A 23,914-nucleotide genomic window follows, 5' to 3' on the forward strand; every position below is an offset into this window, starting at 1 on the left:
AACCCAAGGTGCAACAGTGACAGTAGGGTGCAGACAGGATCAAGGAGGTAATAAGGGAGGGGGCTACAGGGGCCAGTCTCTGATTTCCTGTTTCACAAGATGAAAAGGTCCCTTCCTAGCTAATTAAAAGAAATACCTGCACTGTACACATTCTTATTGACTTGTGGTCTAGTGATTTCTTTTTCTATGATCATAGAATAAAAAAAAATTCTAGTAGGGCCCCTGTGGGTTCTTTTCAGGTGCCTTTGGGAATGGCCAAAAAGGGTTGAAACATCATAGTGGATTCTCTTCTTAGTAAAGTGAATTGAGTCAATAGAAACTGAACTCTGAACACTCGTGTATTTTTTTATTAATTTTAACTGAGTTGACTGGAAGCATAGGCTTTTTCTAAATCTATACTGACTAGTTCAGGGATTGGACTAAAGTCACGGAGGCACCAAGATTACAATTATATAACAAGAAACATGGCTCTGTGAAGTTTTCCTTTGCAAGTAGCATTTATTAGAGAAAGAGGAAGGAAGATTATCTTGTGGCTAAGGCACTGGACTGGGACTTGAGAGATCTAGGTTCAATGCTATATGGTATACCCTAGATATCCTGGGGGATGATGTGAAAGTCACTTAATCTCTGTGCCACTGATCCCTCCATCTGTAAAATAGGGCTAATACTTTATTTCTCCCTTTCTTTAGCAGTTTAGATTGCTGAGCTCTTCATGATGGGAACTAATGTCTTCCTATGTGTTTGTACAGTGCCTAGCACAGTGGAATCTCTGTTGGGCAGAGTAGATATTACTATAATATAAATAATGACAACATGATGAGACTACATAGGAAAACTTAATAAAGAATCATAGTTCTATCAGCTGCATTAGACTCTTTTCAGCATTAATATTTTTAGACTCCAACACATTGAAACCAAAGTAATAAATGGACTGCAGAGAAATGTTTGAGCCTTGAAATTTTATTATCTTGTTTGCATCAACCATTAATTCCTTTCAGCACCAGTAAAGAAAAAAGCTTTTTTACCCCCAAAATATCTGGTTTTTATCAGGTGTAAGACTGTGGTTTTCTTACAGGCAAAGAAAACAATGAACGTTTGGTTTCTTGTTTTTTATACATTTATAACAAAATGTCAGGTGTGTGCTTACCATATAAAAACATTAGGTCCCAGAAGGATACAATACCAAAAAAATCATTGAAATAAAAAAGTTATTTTTATATTGGGTTTCTAAACCTCAGCATTAATACAATATTTTAAAAACATCAAGATTAATAGTCATATTTAAAACAAGATGGTTATGGACAAACAATCTTAATACCTATTTTTAGTGACCATCGTCATGACGGAGGAGAGCCAGGAATTCTTCATCACTCTAGACTCCTATGTGTTCCTCTTCTCTCATCCCTCTTGACCCAGAAGGAGAGTGGAAAAAATAACTTTCTGAGCTGGGCTGAACTCAGGCCAACCAAAAGTGGCCTGAGAGCTGCTCATATTAATCTGAGGACAGTCAGATCTGTTTAATTTGAATCACTGGACAAGTGCAATTTAAAAAAAAATAATTTTTTTTTAAAGAAAAATAATTGCAGGCCCCATTGTAAATTTTCATGCTTTATCCAACAGGTAGGAGTCAGGGACTGGCTGTCACAACTACTGGGACAAGATATTGCAGTGAGGTGTAAAAGAGAATTTTTATTAGGCAACATCCTCTCCTCAAAGTAACCGCAGATGCAGATCTCAGTTCAGCAGGATGCAGAGTACCTGCAGTTCTTCTTGAAGCCAATATTGAGTACAATTCACCTTTATTAGGTCACCTTTATTGAGCAGCCCATTTCTGAGTCTAACTACATACTATGCCAACTCCATCAGAATACATTAGCCAAAATATAACTGTCATAAGTATAACATTACACTATGTGGAATTCAGCCATAATGTCACAAGCACTCTTCCTCAGTGCTTGATGCAGGCTGTAGCACGGTATCTCATTTGATCGCATATAGTCCAGTGATGCCTTTCAGAGCCCCAGGCAGGCAAACAAATAATGCACAGATTAACCAGATCTGAACGAGCCCCGAAAGGCTAGAGACTGTTCTTTTGGGCTTGCATTTTCGAAGGCCTAAGGGAGTTAGGCATCCATCTCCCATTGAAAGCCAATAGGATTTGGGTGCCTAACACCCTTAGGCCTTTTTTAAAATGCTATCCTTTGTTCCTTAAATGTGTATAAACTTTCTCCTGTTCTTCTGAAATTACTTGTAAAATGAGAATTGAGTGTAATAAAAGCAGAAGTTGAAGCTTCAGGGCATGTGTGTATTATGTCTTTTTAAAAAGCCATGAGGTGACACTTCTGCTAAAATGTCCATAGTCATCCCATAAAGAAATAGTACTGATGTTCAATGATGCTACATTATTAAACACAAAGAAGTATTATCACCCACTCTTTGGAGATACCTGAAGTTCCTATGCCCAATAGGGTGAGTAGCTCTTGAAAGTTTAACTCAAACCCTTTGTAAATCATATATTGCTAATGGGGCTAGTCATGCTGTCCTTAATCAGGCTGGAATTTATTTTAGAAGAATTGCTTGCATCTTAATTTCCTGTGGTAGTTATTTTTTAAAAAAAGTAAGGAAAATAAAAATATCCCATCACATGACCTGGGTTCTAAGGCCTTTTTGGATCAATATTCTGCCAACAGAATTACTGAGTGGTTCTTTTTGAGTCAGTGTGGAGAAAATGGTTTCTGTTCCTCTTTCACATGGCACACTGTCCTCTGGAGTGCGAAGTGTGTGTTCTACAATCTTCTAAATGTATTTCTAAATCCTTCAAGTGTATCAAGGCATCAGAAGGCACAGGATCGATGCAATAAAGCAAAGAGCATTTGTACAATGGAGTCACAATACTGTACCTCCCAGCATCATCCTCTTGCAAAGTTAGATCTGTAAGATTAGTAACAACTAACTATACTGGTTAGTTGGTGTGTTTTGTTTTGTTTTAAATAGAGACTGTTTTACAACTATCCATTAATCAACAATTAAAAACAGAGAGCACTGAAAAATTAAGAACGTCAAAATCTAAGAAACTGCTTATTTCAAAATTGAAAAGATCTCTCATCATATCCCAAAAGGGCAAGGAAAGTGCCTGTGTTTTAGAGTCAGCATGACTTCACAGAACTAAACTGAAAGTAATTTAGACATCATTAGTTTTTACTGTAAATAGCATAACATTGTTTGGCAGTAATTGTTTATGTTTACATCCCACACTGTGTCAATAAATTCAGCAACTGTAACTGATACTCAGTGAATTTGATATCAAACTAATTTACACTGTTAGGAAAGCTATTAAAAATACTGAACCTCAGATTTAGTTCTACTACTGATAGCAATATGGCAGCATAGCTGCTGGGCAGTACACAAATTGCCATTGGTACTGTTGTTTTTTTTCTTAAAAACGTTAATAAAATACAAGCAAGATAGAAAATAGGATTACGAGCATTTTTTTCAAAGTCTTTCTAAGTTAACTGCAGAGCTAAGAAAGCAGGAAACTGTGCACACACACTCTGTATACGGAGAGAAATAATTAGTGCTTCAGACTTCTACCTCTTGGCACTTGGTTTCAATTCTTGTTTAGACCAAAAGGGGGGCTAAATTTGGTCTCTGTCTAGTCTCCATTTGTTGTATGTCACAAACCCCCATGCAGTTTGGCACAATTCAGTTGTGAGAGGCAGTATGTGTTCAAAGGAGCCCAGAACTGGAAAATGAGGGATGTGACGGGTCAAGATTGAGGTGCAATGGCAAAGCAGTGTGAGGGAGAAAACTTGCTAGCACCTGCCTGGCTCTAGCCAGTGATATCCGTCTGTTTCTTTCATTAACACTAAGGGCTTCTCTGCATGCAGAGTGACACAGGTTTAACTGAGTGTTTGGTTTTTAAATTTAGGTAGTTAAACTGATGCAAGAATCTGCATGCACTCATTTCTGTTTTAAACAGGCTTATTTCAGTTTCGTTTAAGTCTGTAGCAGGTTTAAACTGAAGCACAATAAGTATTCACAAGGATGTTTGTATCAGGTTGGCTAAAAATTGTTCAAACTGGTGCATGTTTGGGCCCAGATGAGATGTAAATTCAATATTTATTTTTCCTTTAAAAACTTATATATATATATATATATATATAGTAGAGAATAGGGAAAACACTGTAAAAACAGAGCAATGGCTTGGATTAAAGAGCAACAGGTAATTAGTGGATTGTGTGGGCCCAGAGGTATCCTTTTGAGTAGGATACTCTTCTCCCTAGGAACAAAAGCCTATTTCTTCAGTGTGGTGTTCGCCTTTGCTTCCATCCCCTCCTTTGCTCGTGCCCCATTTTACATCCCTAAATGGACAAAGGGCCAAGAAGCTCAGATATGAATCCCCTTTTTAATTACGAGTAGGGGAGGAAGGGAGGGGAAAAGGGTAGGGTACTGGGATAGGACAATAAAGAGAGAACTCGCTGCTAACGGAGGGGCTGATGTACATGTTTGTGCAGTGGAAAGAGAAAACCACCACCAAAAATATACAAATTAACTGGCCAAGTCTCGAAGACTGAGGGCACAAAGAATGCAGGGTTTTGTTCCATACATTAAAAATTATTTTCAGTTCAGGAGGAGAGTTCTCCTTTACAAAAGTCTTCACATTTCAATTCCCCATTCTTTCTTTCTTCCGCCGCCACTTTTTGTTACTTTGAAAATCAGAGTCCTAACCAGTCTTTTGTCAATCACACTCTGCTTTCTTCATCTGTTCTCTGAAATAGTCGCGTCTTTTGTTTTCCCTATGTCTCACATGTTTGTTACAAGCCTTCCTTATTCATTGTATCCAGTCAGGGCAGTGAATTGACTCTGGTATTATCAATGGTACCACGTGAATCTATTCAAAATGACCATAATATTCTGTTACCGTATACTGTAAATCAGAACTGCCCTAAATGTGGGAAAGGAAGCCTATGACATTGAGAGAGAATATGGTCCCCTTTTTAAAGTAAAAGTGATATCCTGTGAATAGCAAACTTTGGGCTCTATTCTGGAGCTGTTACTCAGGCAAAACTCTTGTTGATTTTAATGGGAATATAGTTGGAGTAAGGATTGCAGGACTGGATTCTTAAACTTTAATGTCTGATTTTTAATCATAATCCTTAAATGGAGGACTCTGAAAAAGTAAGATTCTTATTTGCCAATTGGATACAGATTTTTGTTTTGAAGCCCATCAAGTTGGTTGGAAAATGTTTAGCCAGTCCCAGAATGCTTTTCTTTGGCTAGTTTCTGATTTTGAATTCCCATTTCTAGTCTTATTTCCCCATGGTATCTTAATGACTACTATCTTAGAGTGGCATGCAATGCGGGCGCATGCTACTGATGCAGGCATGCTACTACGACATTAACAGGCTTGGAAAAAGAAAAGAAAAAAAAAGCTTTAGCTTAGTTTTACAAAGATATTATGCAAAAATCCATTGAGCAGCACTAACTCACAGACGGATTACAAACTAAATTGTGCTATATATTAGTATAAAAACATGGTTTAGTAAGAATGGCACTGGTTCAAAAGGAATAAGGACTTCCATCTTGGTTCCTTACAGTCCACAGTGAAAGCGTTGAGATACAGCCCTGCCCTGTTGCCTGACCAACTTGTGACAGTGGTTTGTTATTGGTCCCAACCCACACAATTTCTTCCCTTTATATCCTCCAATGCTGGTACATTCTGAGAGGAACTTGAAAGCCAGTTGAGTTGTGGGGGGTAGCCTGGGTCAGGTCTAGTAATCTTTTCTAACGTGGCACCAGAAAAGTTCTTTCCTATCCTCTGATATAAGTCATAAACTGAAACTTCCCTCTTCTAATCTTCTGTCTAAACTGGTCAGTTTTAAGAATCCTCTTCCCCTGTAGATACCATCAGACGCATAGCAACTGGCAGGTGGTCTGTCAAACCTGCTAACTGTGTAATAAAGTTGAACTCTTCCACTTCCTGCAAAGGAACAAAAGGGGAGTGCAAAAATCAATGCAAGGTATTCAGAATGCACCAGGCTTAGATTTTCTACATCTCCTCCCAGCTTACTTTCTTAAGCCCAAAACCATCTCCCTGATTCCATGGATGTAGAGGGCTCCACTGTGCTAGAGGTGGAGTAAGCTGCCACAGAAAGCTCCAGGGGAGAGTGTAATCAGTGCTCTGGGGGTGGGGTTCTGTCTGCTGGAGTGCAAAGGTTACACCTGTAATATATACACACCTACTGGATGAGACAGGTATCCTGTTTGGGGGAAAATAGCAAGTGCTTATGTAATTCAGGACTGTCATATTGCATATGTATGAGGAGACTGAATTTAAGGCTGCAGAGACAATCTTAATTTTGGCAATTTCCTAACTCATGAGTGCTTAGCAACCTAAACCTTCTTTAATGTAACTTCCTGTGTCCTTAAAAAAAAAGAAAAAGAAAAAGGCAGCAAACAGGCAAAAACAAAGTTTGTCATGTGTAACCATATTGGTGTCAACAGGGTTAGAACTTTTAATCTATGTCACAGACCTCTGTTACTTGAGGAACACTTGATAGCACTAGTAAGTTGACAAACTCTGTGGCCAGCCACTAGTGGGAGATACGGCACACATTTTGCCAGTGGGCATCAAAGCTATCTGCTAGCTGTAGAACAGTCGTTCCCAAACTGGGGTTCACAGAACATTACAGGGGATTTGCTAGAAAAATTTCACTAATGGCGGCCAGAGGATCCTGGGCATTGAAGGCAGCAGGTGGGACCTGGTTGCAGGGCAGACAGGCTGAGCCCCAGGGGGAGTGGGGCTGGGCAGTTGGGGCTGGCAGCCCGAGCCCTACCCCCATCAGCAGGGGAGCCGGCCGCCCGAACCCCAGCGCTCCGCGTGGGCCTGGCAGTCCGAGCCCCACGGAGAGCGGGACAGGCAGCCTGAGCCCCGGCAGTCAGCGGGACCTGCAGCCCGAGCTCAGAGATGACTGGGGCGGTCAACGGGGTTCAGCAGCAGGAGCCCCATGGAGTGCGGAGAAAATTTAAACTTAAATCCCTGGAAATATTCATTTTTAGGAGGGGGTTCACGAGATTTCACAATTTAGTGAAAGGGGTTCGCGGGCTGTTAAAGTTTGGGAATGACTGCTTTAGAAGAATACTGAGACTCAGGAATACTGTTTTCAGTTCCAGATTTGGAGGAGTGTACTCTAGTTTATTACAGCGCCTTCTGCCACCTGGCCCTCCAATCTGTCTTTGTCCCAGTCCTCATCCCAGGCTCTCCCCTCCACATCTCCTGACCCCTCTGAATTCAAGTCAAGTTGATTCCTCCTCCTATGCCCAGGCTTCAGCAGCAGGATCATTGAGATATTCAGAGCACAGGAGACACTGTCTCTCTGCTCCCAGTTCTGGACCTGTGTCACAATGGTCCCCAGCAGCCAGGAGGAACAATAGCAGGGAAAGTCCTGCTCAGTCCCCACAGCCCTTGAGTGGTGCATGCCCAGTGCAAACAGAACCTTCAGACAGTTTGGCTGCCAAACTTTAATGAGCCTGTGAGCATCTGTGAACTGAGACTTTCAGAGGCTCATAATTTGGATAGCTGTTCACAGGAATGGCAAAAGGCACACACCTCTTCCTCCCCATGGTCAAATCACAAACTCTTGCTTCAAAGCATGGAGGAGCTAGCGCTTGTCAACAAAATGGCTATGCAAATCCTTTAACCCGGACAAAACCAAGTATTTTCCCCTCACCTCCATCTCCGAAAGAGCTGAACTATTTTTTTTTCCCAAAAAAATTCCATCAGGCTGACATCTGGCACAGAGAATGTCAGCCCAAATTGACTGAAGTTTGGCAAAATCATAAGGAACCAAAACCAGGGCCTTCTGATGGGAAGTGTTGGAGCAACTTTAACTACTGATGTTTCCAGGGATGCCCCAACAATTTTTCCACCATCTATCTCTGTGGAGCCATCCCCAATGCAGCTGCTGATTCCAGTGCTTCATCCACCAAATCTGTGCCCCACTTAGCCCCCACCTTGCAGCCCGGCCTGCCCAGGTGCAGTGTCACTTCCCATCTCTGAGGAGGGACACAGGCTTCTAGAAGAAGGGGGAGGCTCCATGTGTGGCCGGGAGCCCTAGTGCGGGAGCTGGCCCCAAAGCAGCAGTGTTGGTCACCCACTACCCACTCAGGTTTGGCTCCATGGCCCCTCTCTCATGATGGAGCAAATGGGGTGGTACAGTAGGGCCAAACTGGTGTTGCGACATGCTGCACAAGACGTCCCCACACAACTCACTTTTTGCCCCACAGCCCCTACATTACGTGTACAGGGGTCATAATGCCACTCAAATTTTAGCCCCTCCATCATGACGAAGGAGCCACAGGCTAAAATCTGAGGAGTGCTGCAACCCCTGTGCACTGTGGTCCCAATGCTGCTCACTTAATTTTGGCCAAAAAGACATGATTGAAGGGCTGCCAGGCCAAACCTGAGTGGGCAGCGGGGCTATCCGTGCCGCTCTTCCTCACCACTGCCAGTGGTATGCACTATTCATACTGTGCATATGGCTGCGGGCATCATAGGGTGCCCCTATCTGCACCAACTATATCATTTCACAAAAAACTACATGCCATCTTAATTTGGCTCCCTTGTGCGCATACATTATGATAATATTTAAGTATGCAATCACATTTTTTTCCTTCTGCCTCATTCAGTGGCCTTATAATGAGACATTTTGGGCAGCCTTAAGAATAGGCAGCTTTATCAGCTCCGCATATAGTATCACATAGCAAACAGGTTTAATATTACTTTGAGGGCCTCCCAGATTCACGGTGCATTGGAAGTACAGTGTTTTATTTTATCATCATCATCGTGTTACACTGGCCAGGATATTCTATAAGGTTTTGCAAAAAGTTCAAAAATTGGTGACCATCAAATGAAAAACTAGAGAGTAATGCTAGAGGGCATAAGACAAAGCACCTTCTGCCCCACAAAATTACCCCTGCCAAATTTAAGGCTGGAGGGGAAAAAATTCCCATTTTTATTTTGTAACATCCTTCCACTTTCCAAGAATCCGTATGCAGTATTATCTGTATTACTGTAGCTAATAATCCTACCACCCTAGCGGCTCCTACCAAGACTGGACTCCATTATGCTAGTCACTATATAAACATGAAATAAGGTAAAGTAAAGGATGTACTTACTGGTGCTATGTGAGATATTAGAATCAAACCCATTTGAACTGAGGCTATTTTTGAGATCTGATGCGTTCTTGCACAGAGCCCATGCTCATGGAAGTTTGGCAAACATTATCTTAGGCTGCTTAAACACTTAAGTAGCTGGTTAACCTCTTTACCCCACCCCACTTCCAAGCCACCACCTCTCACTTCCAAGAAGTCCCAGACCTCCCAGGACAGAAGCAGGAGAGAGGGTCTGAATGGTGAGTTCCCTTTGGAGATGTGAGTTTGAATTTAGCCCTATGCACAAATCTGCAGGGCCTTATGTGCCATCCAAGCACTTTACATTCTGAGTTACAGTTCACTTCACGGTAGAACTCACCACTTTCCATTCCAGGTAGACACCGTCTTCTGTGTAAAGCATGTAGTCAATCCTCCTCCCACTGCCTTTTAGTGATGCCTTCCTCCCCTTTTGACTTGAACTATGGTTCTTGCTGGTGGGATAGACCATGTATCCTTTCCTCCCTTCTTCACTTTCCAGCACCCTGGTTTACAAAAAACACAAACCTGTTAAATATCTCCCAGCTCTACCCCATGTGTAGAATAAGCTATCGTCAGTATTTTTAATGCAGCCCCCCCTCCCCACACGCACATTGCGTTATATGCTGTCCGGAGGAGTCTACAGTGTAAATAGTAGTGGAGTGAAATCCATTATTTCAGGAATGCATTACAGCATAAGATTATATTAATCTACAGCTGACTGAGGGGACAGTTCTGCTTGGACGTTCTCACAATGAGTCTCAATACTGATATCCCACTATGTGTGTGGATCTGACCCTGATGTCACTAGGAGTTTTGCATTGGGAAGGAAAGTAGAATATTGGTATAAAGATCCACCATGTGAATTTGGTATATACAATTACTGCATTTGCAGATACCTGCAGCAACTCCATTTGCAGGCTATCAAACTTAACTGGTCATCAGCACGTGCAATCACAGAAATTTTGAGTGTTAATTTAGGCATGCAGATAGGTACACCCTTTTGTGCATGCAATCTTATGAAAATCTGGGCTACAATGTACAAACAAATGATTTCCAAAACCAAGTAGTTGAAAATGATTTACTTTACTTACCTGCCAGAACCTGAGCTCAGAGGTCTGTGGTTTCCCTTGTAAAAGTTGATTACATCATTAAGCTACATCATCAACTGTTGCAGCAGAAACACTGAGCCATGAACTTGGGTCCTAGCAGGTACAAAGCCTTTAAATTCATCTTGAGAAAAAAAATGACATTTTGATGTCCTGGCTTTTTAAAATGATCATGAAAGGGTTTAGTAGTTAGTGTTTGTGTGTGTGTGTGTGTGTTAAAGGTGACAAGTACAGGACTCTTATGAAATGATTTGATGTTAGGAAGAAAAATAGTCCCTGGTTTTATCATCATCTCTCAAAATTCCCTCCTTCAAAAGAATCTGAACTGGGAGAAGGCAAGAACTGCAACACTTAAGAGGACAGTTTAGTTTTTTGGCAAGTTGGGAGTAAATGCAAATTATAATTGGCTAAAGTTGATTCTTATAAGAAGCACTTTACCCACCTTTACAAGGTAATAGCGAACCATACCATGTTATGGTGGATTATTAAGTCTATGGAATATAAATGTATTGCAGTTCATTTGTTTCCTCTGATTAATTTAAATATGAATGTTCTGATAGTTATCTAAGACCAGACAGATTATTTTTAGTAACCATCTTATAAAGGGAAATTTTCTTTCATATAGGATGTTTCAAATTTGGACTGTCATGTAATTTAATTGTGTTAAATTAGCTTATTAAACATTCTGATCCTGTTACATGGAGAGTCAGATTGTTCATTCTACAGCTTGTTTCTGAAAATTGTGCTCTTTGTGAAAGTCTCATTTAGATTCAAGAAAGTGATCTGGCTATAATCAAGCTGACCTCTATTGAAAAGCAGCAGCCCACGCAGACTTGGGAAGCGCAAATTAAATAATGAAGTTGAGCAAAAGCTGCGCAGAGCTGGACAAATACTGCGATGGGGACACACACACACACTTTTATATTCACTTCCTGTGACCGTTTCAGTGACTGAGTTATCTGCACAAATGTTTATGGAAAAGGAATTTTCATCTCAAATACTCCAGGACAATGAATTTTAAATTTGTATGCTCAGTAAAATTCGTATAATTTATATGTGAGGGGATGCTGCTTGATACAGCAGGGTGTATGCCATGCCACAGAAGTAGCACATAACTACTCCATGTGAATGTAATAAGTTATGCCAATATGATATACACAGCAATCTAAACTTTATAGGGCTGATGCCTCAGATAGGACCTAGGACACAGGAAGGAGAAAGGGTTTTAAAAAAATCTTCCGAATCTTTTTTCCTTGAGAGATTTAATACCCCCAGGAGGCTTTTTTTAAAAACCTTCTTGCCTATTACAAAATTTATGACTCCTCCAATTAGAGCATGTGACTATAGTGGCCAATCACAACTAATCCACACAGCTCATTTTTAATACTGAATATCAGACTGTTTGATGAATCCACACAGTAAAACAACACCTGCAAAAAGTATGATACATGAGTGAGAGAATGTGATCTGGTATCTGACATTCTGGAGTCAATTTCACTCCACCTGCACAAAGCTTGGGTAAGCCATCCCACAACCCAGGGGGGCAGGAAACTGTGTAGGCCCCATAGCCCTTCTGCTGATGTTGTTCCAGCTTGTGGCATGGAATTGTGGGCCACACACTCTCCACACACATTGCATTGGGGCCACTGAATCTTCATAAATGTAGATCTGAATCCCATCTCTTGCCTGGTCCCTAATGCGGCCTTCTGTGCTGGACTATGGAGACCTTGTTCCAGTATAGAGCTCCGGTACTTCTGTAAAACCAGTGAATACTCCACCCGCCACCCCACCCCCACAGACCTTGTGTGGTGTTTAAATGATGCAGATGGCCTTGTGTTGGCCCTCTGAATCAGGGTAATTTTCACCTTCTGAGAGAAGAAATTACTTGCCCTAAATTAAAAGCTCAGCTTTACAGCTAAGGCTCTTTCAAAATGGAAGTGTGTTCACCTCTGAACAATAGTGCAATGTAGAGTCCAAGTTGTAAAAGATCAATATCTACCTTATTAACTTGTCCCAGTTTTACGGAAAGATTAGTTAATAAACAGCTTGCTCACTATTTATGCTTATTATATTCTTCTAATGAGGGGGTCAGGCTTGTTCTAACTCATATGATAGTTCCCATTACTTATCCTTTTAATAAGGGACAAGTCTGTGCTGTACCTTCATTGACTCGTCTAAAGCAATTAATGATGTGGACGGTGATTTTATTAATAGACTGTAGGAGACTGGCATTGATTGTGATTTGCTGAACTGTTTCCAGAGCTACCTATGCCAATATAAACAGTTTGTTAAATTGGATGGGTTTATATCACAGCCAAATTTTATTACTGAAGGGTTTCTGCAAGCATCTATTTTAAGCCCAATCTGGTTTCCCATCTACATTAACAATATAAGTCGGACAGCTGGAAGCTCCTCTCCATCTTTATGCTGATGATACCATTTTAGATTCTCTATGCATATCAGTTATGAATGAGCTTTGTAAAAGTTAATTAAAATGCTTTTAAAAATCTAATCAATCTAAAATCATTAATGTAATGTGGATTCTAAAGTTACAGATAAATGTTATTAATAGTACCTGCAAATCACTGGCCAAGGCCTGAAGAGGAAGTTACTCACCTTGTGCAGTAATGATGGTTCTTCAAGATTTGTACCCGAATGGGTGCTCCACTTTAGGTGTCTGTGTGCCCCTGCACCTCTAATTGGAGATTTTCGATAGCACTGTCCCGTTGAGCCGCGCATGTGCTCTCCCTCCCTCGTGGTCTGCCTCGAGGCTATTTAGCACTGCACAGGAGAACCCCCCATCACTTCCTTCTACCACAGAGCCCTATAGAGAACTCCAAAGTAGAGGGGAGGTGGGTGGGTTGTAGAGCACCCATAGGGACACACATCTTGAAGAACCATTGTTACTGCACAAGATGAGTGACTTCCTCTTCTTCTTCGAGTAGTGTCCCTATGGGTACTCCACTTTAGGTGACTCCGGAGCAGTACCCACCACTGGAGGCTGGGACTTCGGAGCGGAGTCTTTTACTTCAGAGAGTACTGTGGAGTCGAAGATGGTGTCAGCGGCCAAATATTCAGTGATCGCATAATGTTCTGCAAAAAGTTTGGACAGAGGCCTCAATCCTTACTCTATAGATTGGGGAGATAGGGGTATCCCTATGGAATGTGATTGAGGTAGGAACTGATCTCATGGAGTGTGTATGGACGGAAGCAAGTTGCGCCCTTGCTAAGCAATTAATGCAACTAGAGACCCATTTGGATAGTCTTTGAGGAGTTATCACAGAGTTTATCTTTCTGTGGATGAAAGGAAGAGTTTAGGGGATTTCCTGAAGTCCTTAGTCCTGTCCAAGTAGAATGCTAATGTCCTTCTAATATCTAGCATATGCACAATTGTCTCCCAGTTGTCACAATGTGGTTTTGGGAAAAAACAGGGAGATGGATTTGTTGATTCATATGGAAAGTGCAGAAAAAGTAGGGAGAAACTTGGGATATAGCCTTAGAGTTGTTTGTTTTTTAAAGACAAAGGCCGTGAATGATGGGTGTGCCATCAGGGCCGCTATTTCTCCTATGTGCCTAGCTGAGGTGATGGCAATTAGAAATGCTGTCGTCATGGACAGGTGTAAGAGAGAACAAGTTGCCCTGGACTCGGAGGGAGGTCTAGTCCAAGCCCTGAGAACTAGATTAAAGTCCCAGGCTGGAGTGGATGGTGTCACATGGGGGAAGAGAGTTCCAATGCCCTTAAAGAGTCTACGCATTAGTGGTTGAGCAAACTCCAAGTGGAAAGCCATTTTCGCCATGAGATGTACCTTAAGGGAGCTGAGTGAGAGTTTAAAACGTCATGAAAAAATCAGAGGGAGGAAAAAAAAGGTTGGGTCTGTCCGTTTGGAATGGTACAAACTTTGGAGTCATTTCCATTCTGTAGATAGGTATGTGGAGTGGTCAACTTGTGGTTGTGTTGTAACATGTGTTTCAGCTTGTCAGAGCATTCTGCTTCTAAGCCTTGGAACAAAAAGATCCAAGCCTGGAGGCGGAGGACCCATGGGTTGGGGTGAAGGGTCAGCTCATTGTTCTGAGAGAGCGGGTGAGGAATGGGCTGACATCAGAGGAACAGGAGGGCACGTTGCCATCTACGTCAGGTAAGGGAGCCAGACTTGTCATAGTCACGAGGGGCAATCACAATAACTCTTGCTTTGTTTCGTTGAATTTTCAACAGAATCTTGGATAGGGTAGGAAACTGGGAAAAGACATAGAAGTGGGCCCTGTCCACTGGGAAGATGAGGGCAACTATTAGTGAATGTTTCCCCAATGGGGGCTATATCTTGACACACCTGTGAATTCAGTATACACTCATTGTCATGAGAAAATTCCAACTGAGACTGTTGGTTATCCCGTTCAGTATCCCTTGTAGACAGACAGCTGAGATGAGCACATTGTGATGGGTGCATCAATTCCAAAGTTTGAATGCTGTCTTGCAGAGGGAGGGCGATCTGGCAGCTCCTTGGCAGTTAATGTGACCTGTATGTTTTGTATAAAGTCTATCATAACCTTTGTGTGTGTGGGTTGTTGTTTTTTTTTTGTTTTTTTTAAATGAAAGGCAGAGTTTGTGCACAGGCACTCCTGACAGCCCCTAGCCCCAAAAGAGTGATATGGAAGGTCATTTCTGTGGAAGGCCATTTGTCCTGAACCTTGTTGTTTTGTAGGTGAGCTCCCCAGCATATTACAGAGACATGTGTCCCAGGGTGGTGAACGTGGGTAGTAAGAGGAGCACTCTCGCTTGTACTACATCAGGTTGGTGCTGATAAAGTCCAGTCACTGTACCGGGGTTAGTATGCCACTACAATGAAGTGAACCTTGGAGACTACCCTGTGTGGAGCAGTCTGTACCTATAATGATCCTGCCCCAAAGGTAAGCAGTAGGAAATCTCCTGCACGATGATTGTACTGAGATATGGAAGTAGGCACCCTGTAAGTTCAGGGCTAGAAATCAATCTCTTTGCTCTAGAGCTGGTCCTAACTGCTGTGAAGTAAGGTGACTTCTGAGTGGTGTGACAGGTGTATAGATGGCAGCTGATGCTATCATTGTTCAGGCCCCCGACCAGCTCAAAGTGCTTATAAGAGGCAGTTTGAGAGGTCATGGACTGGGTTACAGACTGTTCTCACTTTTGAGACCTGGGCCTCTTACACTGTGGCTCATAACAGCACAGAGATGGTGAGTACTGAGAAGATTGTGATCTGTGGTGTGGTTGAGAGGTATATCTTCTCTTCTGTTCCACAGCGTAGATTCCTAGGGAGTGTAGTGTGGTCTGAGAATCCTTCAGGATGTGGAGAGAAAATCTGTCTTCTCCGCAAAGAGTTTGGCCCTTCAAATTGGAAGTCTGTAGTTCTTTGGGCAATCTAGAGAGGTGTGGCGAACAAAAAAAAAAAAAAAAAAACACCCCACAACCCACCTCAGTACCACTGTCATGGAGACTGGGCGGGCAGCTGTAACAGCTACATCCAGTGGTGTCTCTAGGACCGGTCTAACTATTAACTGACCTTCTCTAAGAATGGTCTGAATCTGTTCTTTTTGTGTTTCCAGTAATGTTTCAGAAACATCCTGGGTTTCCCAAGATTAACAAAATTGTTTTTGCCATGACAGTTTGGTAATTTATGACTCTAAACAGTAATGCCGTTGATGAATACGCCAACTTGCGAAGCCTGATCATAGGGAGTTGACTTGGCATTATGTTGCTTGCTTCATGCATTAACCACATCCACTATGATGGAGTTGGGTTGCTGATGTTGAAAACAAACTCTGCCTCTTTGGGTAGAGATGTAGGGTTGTTTTTGTTTACACTCTGTTGCTGGTTGGTGCGATGGAGGCTGTCTCTGCAAGATGATTTTGGCAGGATCTAGAATCATCTCATTAATTGGGAGGACAGTTCTAGATGAGAAGGTAGTGTGCAGAATTTCCACCAACTTGTGATGTGTATCTGCCACCTCCTGTAAGGGAATCTGCAGCTCGTCTGCCACCCTCTTGATAAGATACAGAAAGTTCTTAAATCTTCACCTAGTGATGAGGGGTGGGCAGCACAGTCTCATCTGGGAGAGATGAGGAGAAGTGTGCTGAAGAGGTAGCTTCCTCTTCAGGTGTTTTTTTTTCCCCCTTCCCCCTTCTTTCCTGTCCTGGCTCAGGTGTTCTCCTGCCCTGGCTCAGGTGCCAGGTTGTAGCAAACCATCTGGTGGACTCTCCCTGAGAGACACCGGAGACGGTCGCGCCATGTGCGTGTATATACCCGAAGAGTTACAATATGGCCTTGGGACGAAGAGGCAGGAAGGCAGGCACGGGCGGTTGGCGTGATGGAATTGGGGATGACCCTTGTAGTGTGGTGGTGGGCCACCTTGAGGGGCCAGGGAATGATCTTCTCCTTGCCAGTGCCAGATTCGTCAGTGGGTAAGGGTGCTGCTGACTGGGGTATTGGCAGTATACAGCCCAATGCTAAGAGCGATTCTGGGTGCCGGGATGTGCTCGATACCGGGGTCCTGGTACCAAGTAATGGGGATTGTGGCTCTTCCCCAATCATCAGGTCTCCACGGTACCAGAGCTCATGCAGTACCACAGGTTCATTTGGTACCACAGAGAAGGGTCCGTGGTACATTGTTAGTACCGATAGTTGGGCAGAGCACTCCTAAATGAGAGTTTTGCCCAGTACAAAAAGTTTGTTGGTGCTACTTTTTTAGAGACAGTATGGTAATTGTCTCTCTCTGGGTACTGAGGCCACAGGTCTCCAGAGTATCAGAGTACCTGTGTTACCATGGGTTCATCCGGAACCCCGGAGGAGTGTCTGAAGTCGGTATCAGTGGTTGGGAAGGTACAGAACACTTCCTAGATGGGAGTTTTGTTGCATCTGGTACCAAAGGGTTTCTCTATGCCGCTCTTTTAGAGATGGTACAGTAACTGTCCCCTCTCCTTAGGGGATGGTACCATTGCCTCAGAGCATGAAGGTGGAAGCCTCTGGTGTGTCTGTGCCGAAGCACAGCTGACAGCAGGGCTTCTCTGTGTTGCTTTTTTAGAGATGGTACTGTAACTGTGCCCTCTCGGTGCAGTAGTTGCCCAGATTAGAGCTCAGAGCAGCACAGAGCTTACAGAAGCCCCTTGTAGGTGCGGAGAACAGAGCTCAGAGCAGGGCAGAGCTCACAGCAGGAAGCCCCTTCTCAGGTTTCAGCTTCCAGAGCTTCGGTGCTGACCCCCAGCGGCAGCTGAGCTCACAGCAGGAGGTTCCTCTGCTGGTATTGTCCTACCGAGATGGCCGCACTGGGGAACGCCCCTCTGCCTGGCCAATTGCTCGGAGGAGCTTTTCCAGGGGGAGTCTACTGGAGGCTCCTTCTTCTCTCTCTCTCCTCCTCTTCACCACTCAACCCCTTTTGAAGTGAAGGCTCCATGGATGATCCGAGGTCAACACCCACCGGAGTCCCCTGCAGACTGAAGTGTTTTCTCCATAGGGAAGAATTTTTACTTCAGCTCCCAGCTCCTGTGAGGCTGCAGTTTTAGGTGTGGCAGGTAAAGCACTTCTGTGAGGGTCTCCCAGTCACAGTGAGTGTCTGGCCATTACAGGAACTGACTCCTGGCAGGAGAGGCACCGCTTGGGGCAGAGAGAGCCGGGCAAGCCCCTGGACAGGGGGTGTCCTCCCCTAGCAGGGAGGAATACGAAGAAGAACATCGTCTTTACTTTTTTTTTTAAACTGAAAAAGAAAATAATTATGAGTCTACTAGATGTCTGGGGAGAGGGGGGGAATGCCCCCAGACAGGGAAGGAAAGTGAAGTTCTTTTCCTTTTTCTCTTTTCTTTTTAAACCAAAGGAATAAAATAAAATAAAACAAAATACTAGCCTGAGTACTTTTAGGGAGAACAAAGGTAACAAAACAAACATTACTTATGCTAATGACACAGATAAGGAAGGGACAACTGCTCCTTCCCTCAGAGGCCAAAGGCGGTAGAGAAGGAAGTGAGGGGGGTCCTCCCCCCCAGTGCTAAGAGGCAGACCCCGAGGGAGGGAGAGCACATGCGGGGGCTCAACGGGACACTGCTACCAAAAATCTCCGAATAGAGGTGCAGGGGCTCACAGACACCTAAAGTGGAGCACCCATAGGGACACTACTCGAAGAAGAATCCAAGTTCCAATGCTTCCCTCCTATAGGGGATGGCCTCTCTAAAGCCTTAAATCACTTTCAGAAAAGTTATGAAAATCCCTGTCCTCCTTTAGGGCCTGATTAAAAGTCCATTCAAGTCAATGCCAACTGTGTCCACATATCTATTCATAGGGCCTAATCACATCAGCCACACTATCAGAGGCTCGTTCACCTGCACATCTACCAATGTGATATATGCCATCATGTGCCAGCAATGCCCCTCTGCCATGTACATTGGCCAAACTGGACAGTCTCTACGTAAAAGAATAAATGGACACAAATCAGACGTCAAGAATTATAACATTCAAAAACCAGTCGGAGAACACTTCAATCCCCTTGGTCACTCGATTACAGACCTAAAAGTGGCAATTCTTCAACAAAAAAACTTCAGAAACAGACTCCAACGAGAGACTGCTGAATTGGAATTAATTTGCAAACTGGATACAATTAACTTGGGCTTGAATAAAGACTTGGAGTGGATGGGTCATTACACAAAGTAAAAACTATTTCCCCATGTTTATTTCCCACCCTCCCCGCAGTTCCTCAGACGTTCTTGTCAACTCCTGGAAATGGCCCACCTTGATTATCACTACAAAAGTTTCCCCCCACCCCCCCGCTCTCCTGCTGGTAATAGCTCACCTTACCTGATCACTCCTGTTACAGTGTGTATGGTAACACCCATTGTTTCATGATCTCTGTGTGTATAAATCTCCCCACTGTATTTTCCACTGAATGCATCCAATGAAGTGAGCTGTAGCTCACGAAAGCTTACGCTCAGATAAATTTGTTAGTCTCTAAGGTTCCACAAGTACTCCTTTTCTTTCCACTGATTTCAGTAGGCTTTGGATGAGGACTTCAGAGGATGAGGGAATTGCTAAGTGTTCCAAGAGAAGAAGAACCCCAATGCTAATCTTGGCAGGTAAGAGGTCTTTCATTTAATCCTGTAACAAAACTCCTGAACCCTTTCTTTCAGTCATACTTTATATTACGGTTGCACATAAATAGTTTCTAGATAGTTAATAAATGACAGATGTTTGAATAAATGGCTAATAAATTAAGAGTTCAGTGGGTTGCTTATAACAATCTATACTATTCACCTATTCATGTATGTAACATAAGTATTAATCCTTTATAAACCATTTATCAATGTGACCCACCTTCATTACTAAATGCAAATAGCTCCTTTTATGGTTGGGGTTTTTGTATATTTGTTTTTTATTTTAATAGGAACAGTAAATCTGTTCAATGACAAATTGTCCCAAAGGAGCCCTTGAAAATTAATCCACAAAAATTTTAGGGAGCTCCAGTTTGTAAGTCTCCCTGCCTGCACCTGGAGCCAAAAAATGGGGAATCATGTGCACATGCATATTTACATGTGCAGATTTGCCTGTGCAGGCCAACTGGACCCCTCTTTTACTTGCATAAATGCCTTTAGTACAGGATAGTTTTGCATCTTGTACATCTGAATGGATGTGCCTGCAAATGTGCATGTAAGAGAGGGGTCATTTGGCTTGCACAGGCAAATATGCAAATGTAAATAGATTTGTAGATTTTGGAGGCCTGTTGAGAAGTTTACCTTTAATAACTGCTCCTAACTGCTGATTAATAAGGTGTTCCTAAAACAGGCTACAGCTTGTAAATTGTTGAATATAAGCTAGGCACAGATTTTACCTTTTAAAATCTGTAAGTTCCATACAACTAAATTTTAACTTACTTAAGTTTCATGTCTACCCTTGTTTCACATATTTAACCAAGTTTCAAACAACCTTATTATCACTGTAGTATATTTCATTTATAGACTTGCTTCCAGAAATTCTGTAGAAAGTATGTTTTGATACCATGCAGCAGCTGGATCTTCTGTACTTATTGTTATGATTTATACAATCTACTAATGAAGACAATGTCCAAAGGACAAGCACATGCTTGTCTGTTAAAGATGTTGCTCAGCAAAGTACTAAACTAGCATCGGAACTGCTTCAACAGTATATTATCTAAGGTCTCGTATAGTCCTTAAAGAAATGTCTCCTCAGGTTTTGTCAGCCTTTGGTAAGTGGTCTTTTGCAGCAGTGAGTTGGAACATGCCCAAGACATATAGCTAAATCAAACATACCATGAAAATAAACTGCAAGTACAGGCCAGTACTATTGGCTGATACTCAGCTTCCCCCCGCCCCCCACCCCATGGCATGTTTGATGTAATGATCATCTTCTCTCCCCCTCCCCCCCCGGGTTGGTTTATGTACAATGAATTATGGGAGCTTTCTACTACTATGACAGCATCTACATAACCTCACCGGGTTAGTCTGGGTTGAGTTGTAGTTCTTGGGCCAGTTATTTTATTCAACCAGTTCCCTCATTGTTAGTACCAAGTCCACCGGACTGGTCAGGTGTGGAGAGATCTTCAAACAGGCTGTGTTAGGGCCAGTCTAGTAGCATTCAGACCTTTGTTTTGTTGTCCTGTTCCAACAAACCGAATGTATACAGAGGTGTGAATTCACTGAATATTAGCCAGCTTTGAATTTTATAGTGCATACCTCTTTTGATAATATGGTTAATAGCCACAGGTTTTGGAGTCACGATCCAAACTTCCTCAAAATTCAAGGTTGGTTAAACCCAGAGTTTACTTAGTCCTGTTTCTGTCCCCCCACACACCCATTTCATTTTTTAACTGTTTTGGTGTAAATCTAGTGCTGGTTAAAGATGTCAGAGTTACATCTCTAGAATCTGAAGTCTTCCACTTGGCTATAAGACAGCATGACTCCCCTATCTGGCTTGGGCAGTAATACTATAGTGCTTTAACCTTTTATTATCGATACATATTTACATTATGCCACATTCACAGTATTCCTGTGGGTCAGGCAGGACCACCTATGGAGATGCAAAGTAAGTACAGTTTCTAGAATTAATTAAATCCTTAATACCTCTGCTGCTGTTGCCAAATCAAAGGTAAGCAACATTTCTCAAAGGCCACCAAACAGCCATCAGATAATAAATTTTAGTTACTTATAACCTGAATTAAAATATTAAATGGAAAATGACAAACTAGCTTTTCAATTAATAGTGAAAGAGAGAATGAGTGCATACTTCTGTAGGTTATCTGGAGTGCACACTTCTTCGTCATACAATCCTTCAGGATCTAACAAGGTACCTGTGAACAAAACAGGACACGTGACTAACTCAGCATATCTATTGCTACTTGCACCTTGCGTAATTACTTGTAGCTGTGCAAAGGGAGTGGAATCAGAAAGTGTTCCTTTCTGATTTGATAGCATTTTATACTCACTTAGCACCCTTATCTTAAACCGACTGCATTTGCTTTGGACATGTCCTCCCTTCAGGGACTGTATCTTGCCCATGCAGGCTATGCTTTTGATCTAATGGGACTCTTCCATTTCAGAACGAATGCAAAAAACCTTCTAATTGCAATGAGGATGGGAATGCTTGCACTCAGTTCCTCCATCCTCCCTCTTTCTGATCCCTTTGTGTCTCTTCTCCCTTGCCTCCTGCACAGAACCTCTTCCCCCTTCCCGAGCTTTTTAAACCTTCCTGGCAAACTACCCAATCTGACCTACCCCCCACTCTGTTGCAGACATGGTCTATTTTTTTCTTCCTCCTTCTTCCCCACAGCAGAGCTGTACACTCAGTGTTCCTCACCTGTTGCTATTTCCAGGCCCTGATAAGTTGAAAACTGGCTGCAGGGAGGCAGGGTTTAGTGTATACAGGCTATCAGCAAAAGGCTTCAACAGCAGGGAGCTGGGGTGAGACTCCCCCTCAACTGCCAGAAACCCTCCTCCCAACCCTGTATATTTGTACTTTCTACCTAACCCTTAAAAGCAGCCAAGTGTCCACATCTGAAATTTTTTCTATCACCACCTCTGCAATGCTGTCTGGGTAAACCACTGCCTTGACTCCATCTCCACTGAAATCCCTGGGTCTTGATTGTAGGGATCTGCTTCTCTTTAGCTTTTCCAAGTCTCGGATTTCCTGAATCATGCTGTCTACTTTCTTCCACATGTGACTAAATACAACCACTTCCTCAATCAGTCAAATAAAGGTAATTAATTAAAGTGAATCCTCCTCCACTCCTGTTTTAAAGCTTTTCAGTGGAAGTCCAGTGGGCAAAGTAATCTCCAGTGTAACTCAGTTGAAATCAGTGGAATTACACCAGGAATAAATTTTTTCCTAAGGTATGCCGTTTGAACTGGATGTGAAAATGAAAACAGTGCCAATGGAATTGTTTAATTACCTTGTCACAAATAATGGTTTATCATATCAGCAATTAATGGGGCTGGAAGAGTCAGATCATAAGCTGAATACTTCAGTTTATGTATAAATAGCTTGGTGCAACTGAGAGATTAGAATTGGAATACAAAGAAACCACAATGGTTCAACTGGGTTTTAAAAACTAATTTTAACGTCGCTAAGCTGTGGCAGGGTACCTGAGTAGTCTTCGAAACTGATGCCGTGTTCAATTCCAGTAGGGGCTGCGTTTTGGTAGAGATCACCTCATCCACTATCTGGGTACAGTGTATAGTACAATAAAGCACTCTGAGGTTTGCAAAAGATATGACACGGGTTGAGGACAGTACTTTTAAACCATAGTTTGTAAATATTTAGTCCCCACTTAATTATACCATATGCTGCCTGCAGGTGGTGTCTCAGGGCCACATAAGGATAAAATAGGTTGCCTCTGACAGTTTTGAGACAAAACCTTACCAATTGCCCATGATTTTTCCTCCCCAGGACCAAGCCGGCATGGATCTTTGTAGCGTGTAAACAGGGAGTGCTGCTGCTCCAGCTTGTCCTCTGCAAGGAAAGAACAGGTCCAAGGAAAAGCAAATCAATCACATAGTGCAAGCTTTAAAATACAGTGCAAAAACTGGTACCATGCAAAAGCAAAACTTGACTCTCCAGTCTGTGTCCTCAGCTCGTGCCCCTGGAGGGGAGAGGAGGGTCCTTCCATCACTCTGAAGCAACCTCTCTGTTCAAGACTACAGCAGCACTAATTTAATTTGGAACCTGATTTCATTTTGGTTTCTAAGGTGATATAAGCAACATTCTGTAATGAATTTTAAAAACACACACACAAAAAAATCACAATAGTAGTCAAGATTCTTAACTATGAGCTACATTTTATAAATTCTCTAAATCTTAGTCCTCAGATTTGACAAAAGTATTTCCTAAATGTCTCCCTTTCATCACTAGTTTAATGCTAAGTCGACAGCTGAAGGAACTGATGCCCCTTATTTATCTTCAAAACAGGTTTGATTGCAGGCAATGGCAATGTAGATTTCCCACCTTGCCTGGGTAATTTACATAACCCCTGTCCTGGAGGGACCAGTCTCCATGCCTTTTCAATTTCTAGTCTCTGCAAGACTGCCAACAGCATACCAATTAGTGCCAGTTGTGGGGGTGGCACATGTTGGGTTAATATAACTCATTTCAACTG

General features: G+C 42.6%; 1 protein-coding gene across 4 annotated transcripts in view; it reads right to left on the reverse strand.

Annotated features, from left to right (window-relative positions):
* Window positions 1-1,387: 1,387 nt before the first annotated feature.
* SMPD3 (sphingomyelin phosphodiesterase 3) overlaps window positions 1,388-23,914 on the reverse strand; it is a 248,517-nt gene continuing 225,990 nt past the window's right edge. For all 4 annotated transcript variants that reach the window (XM_043526543.1, XM_007053979.4, XM_043526542.1 and 1 more), the window contains 4 exons: window positions 23,182-23,271; window positions 21,550-21,613; window positions 9,533-9,695; window positions 1,388-5,980 (listed from right to left, as the gene is read on the reverse strand). In XM_043526543.1, coding sequence (XP_043382478.1) covers window positions 5,879-5,980; window positions 9,533-9,695; window positions 21,550-21,613; window positions 23,182-23,271 — 419 coding nt within the window. In that variant the 3' untranslated portion in view covers window positions 1,388-5,878. The remainder of the gene's footprint in view (window positions 5,981-9,532; window positions 9,696-21,549; window positions 21,614-23,181; window positions 23,272-23,914) is intronic.

This window comes from Chelonia mydas, chromosome 12 (assembly GCF_015237465.2).
Source record: "Chelonia mydas isolate rCheMyd1 chromosome 12, rCheMyd1.pri.v2, whole genome shotgun sequence".
NCBI classification, from domain to species: domain Eukaryota; kingdom Metazoa; phylum Chordata; order Testudines; family Cheloniidae; genus Chelonia; species Chelonia mydas.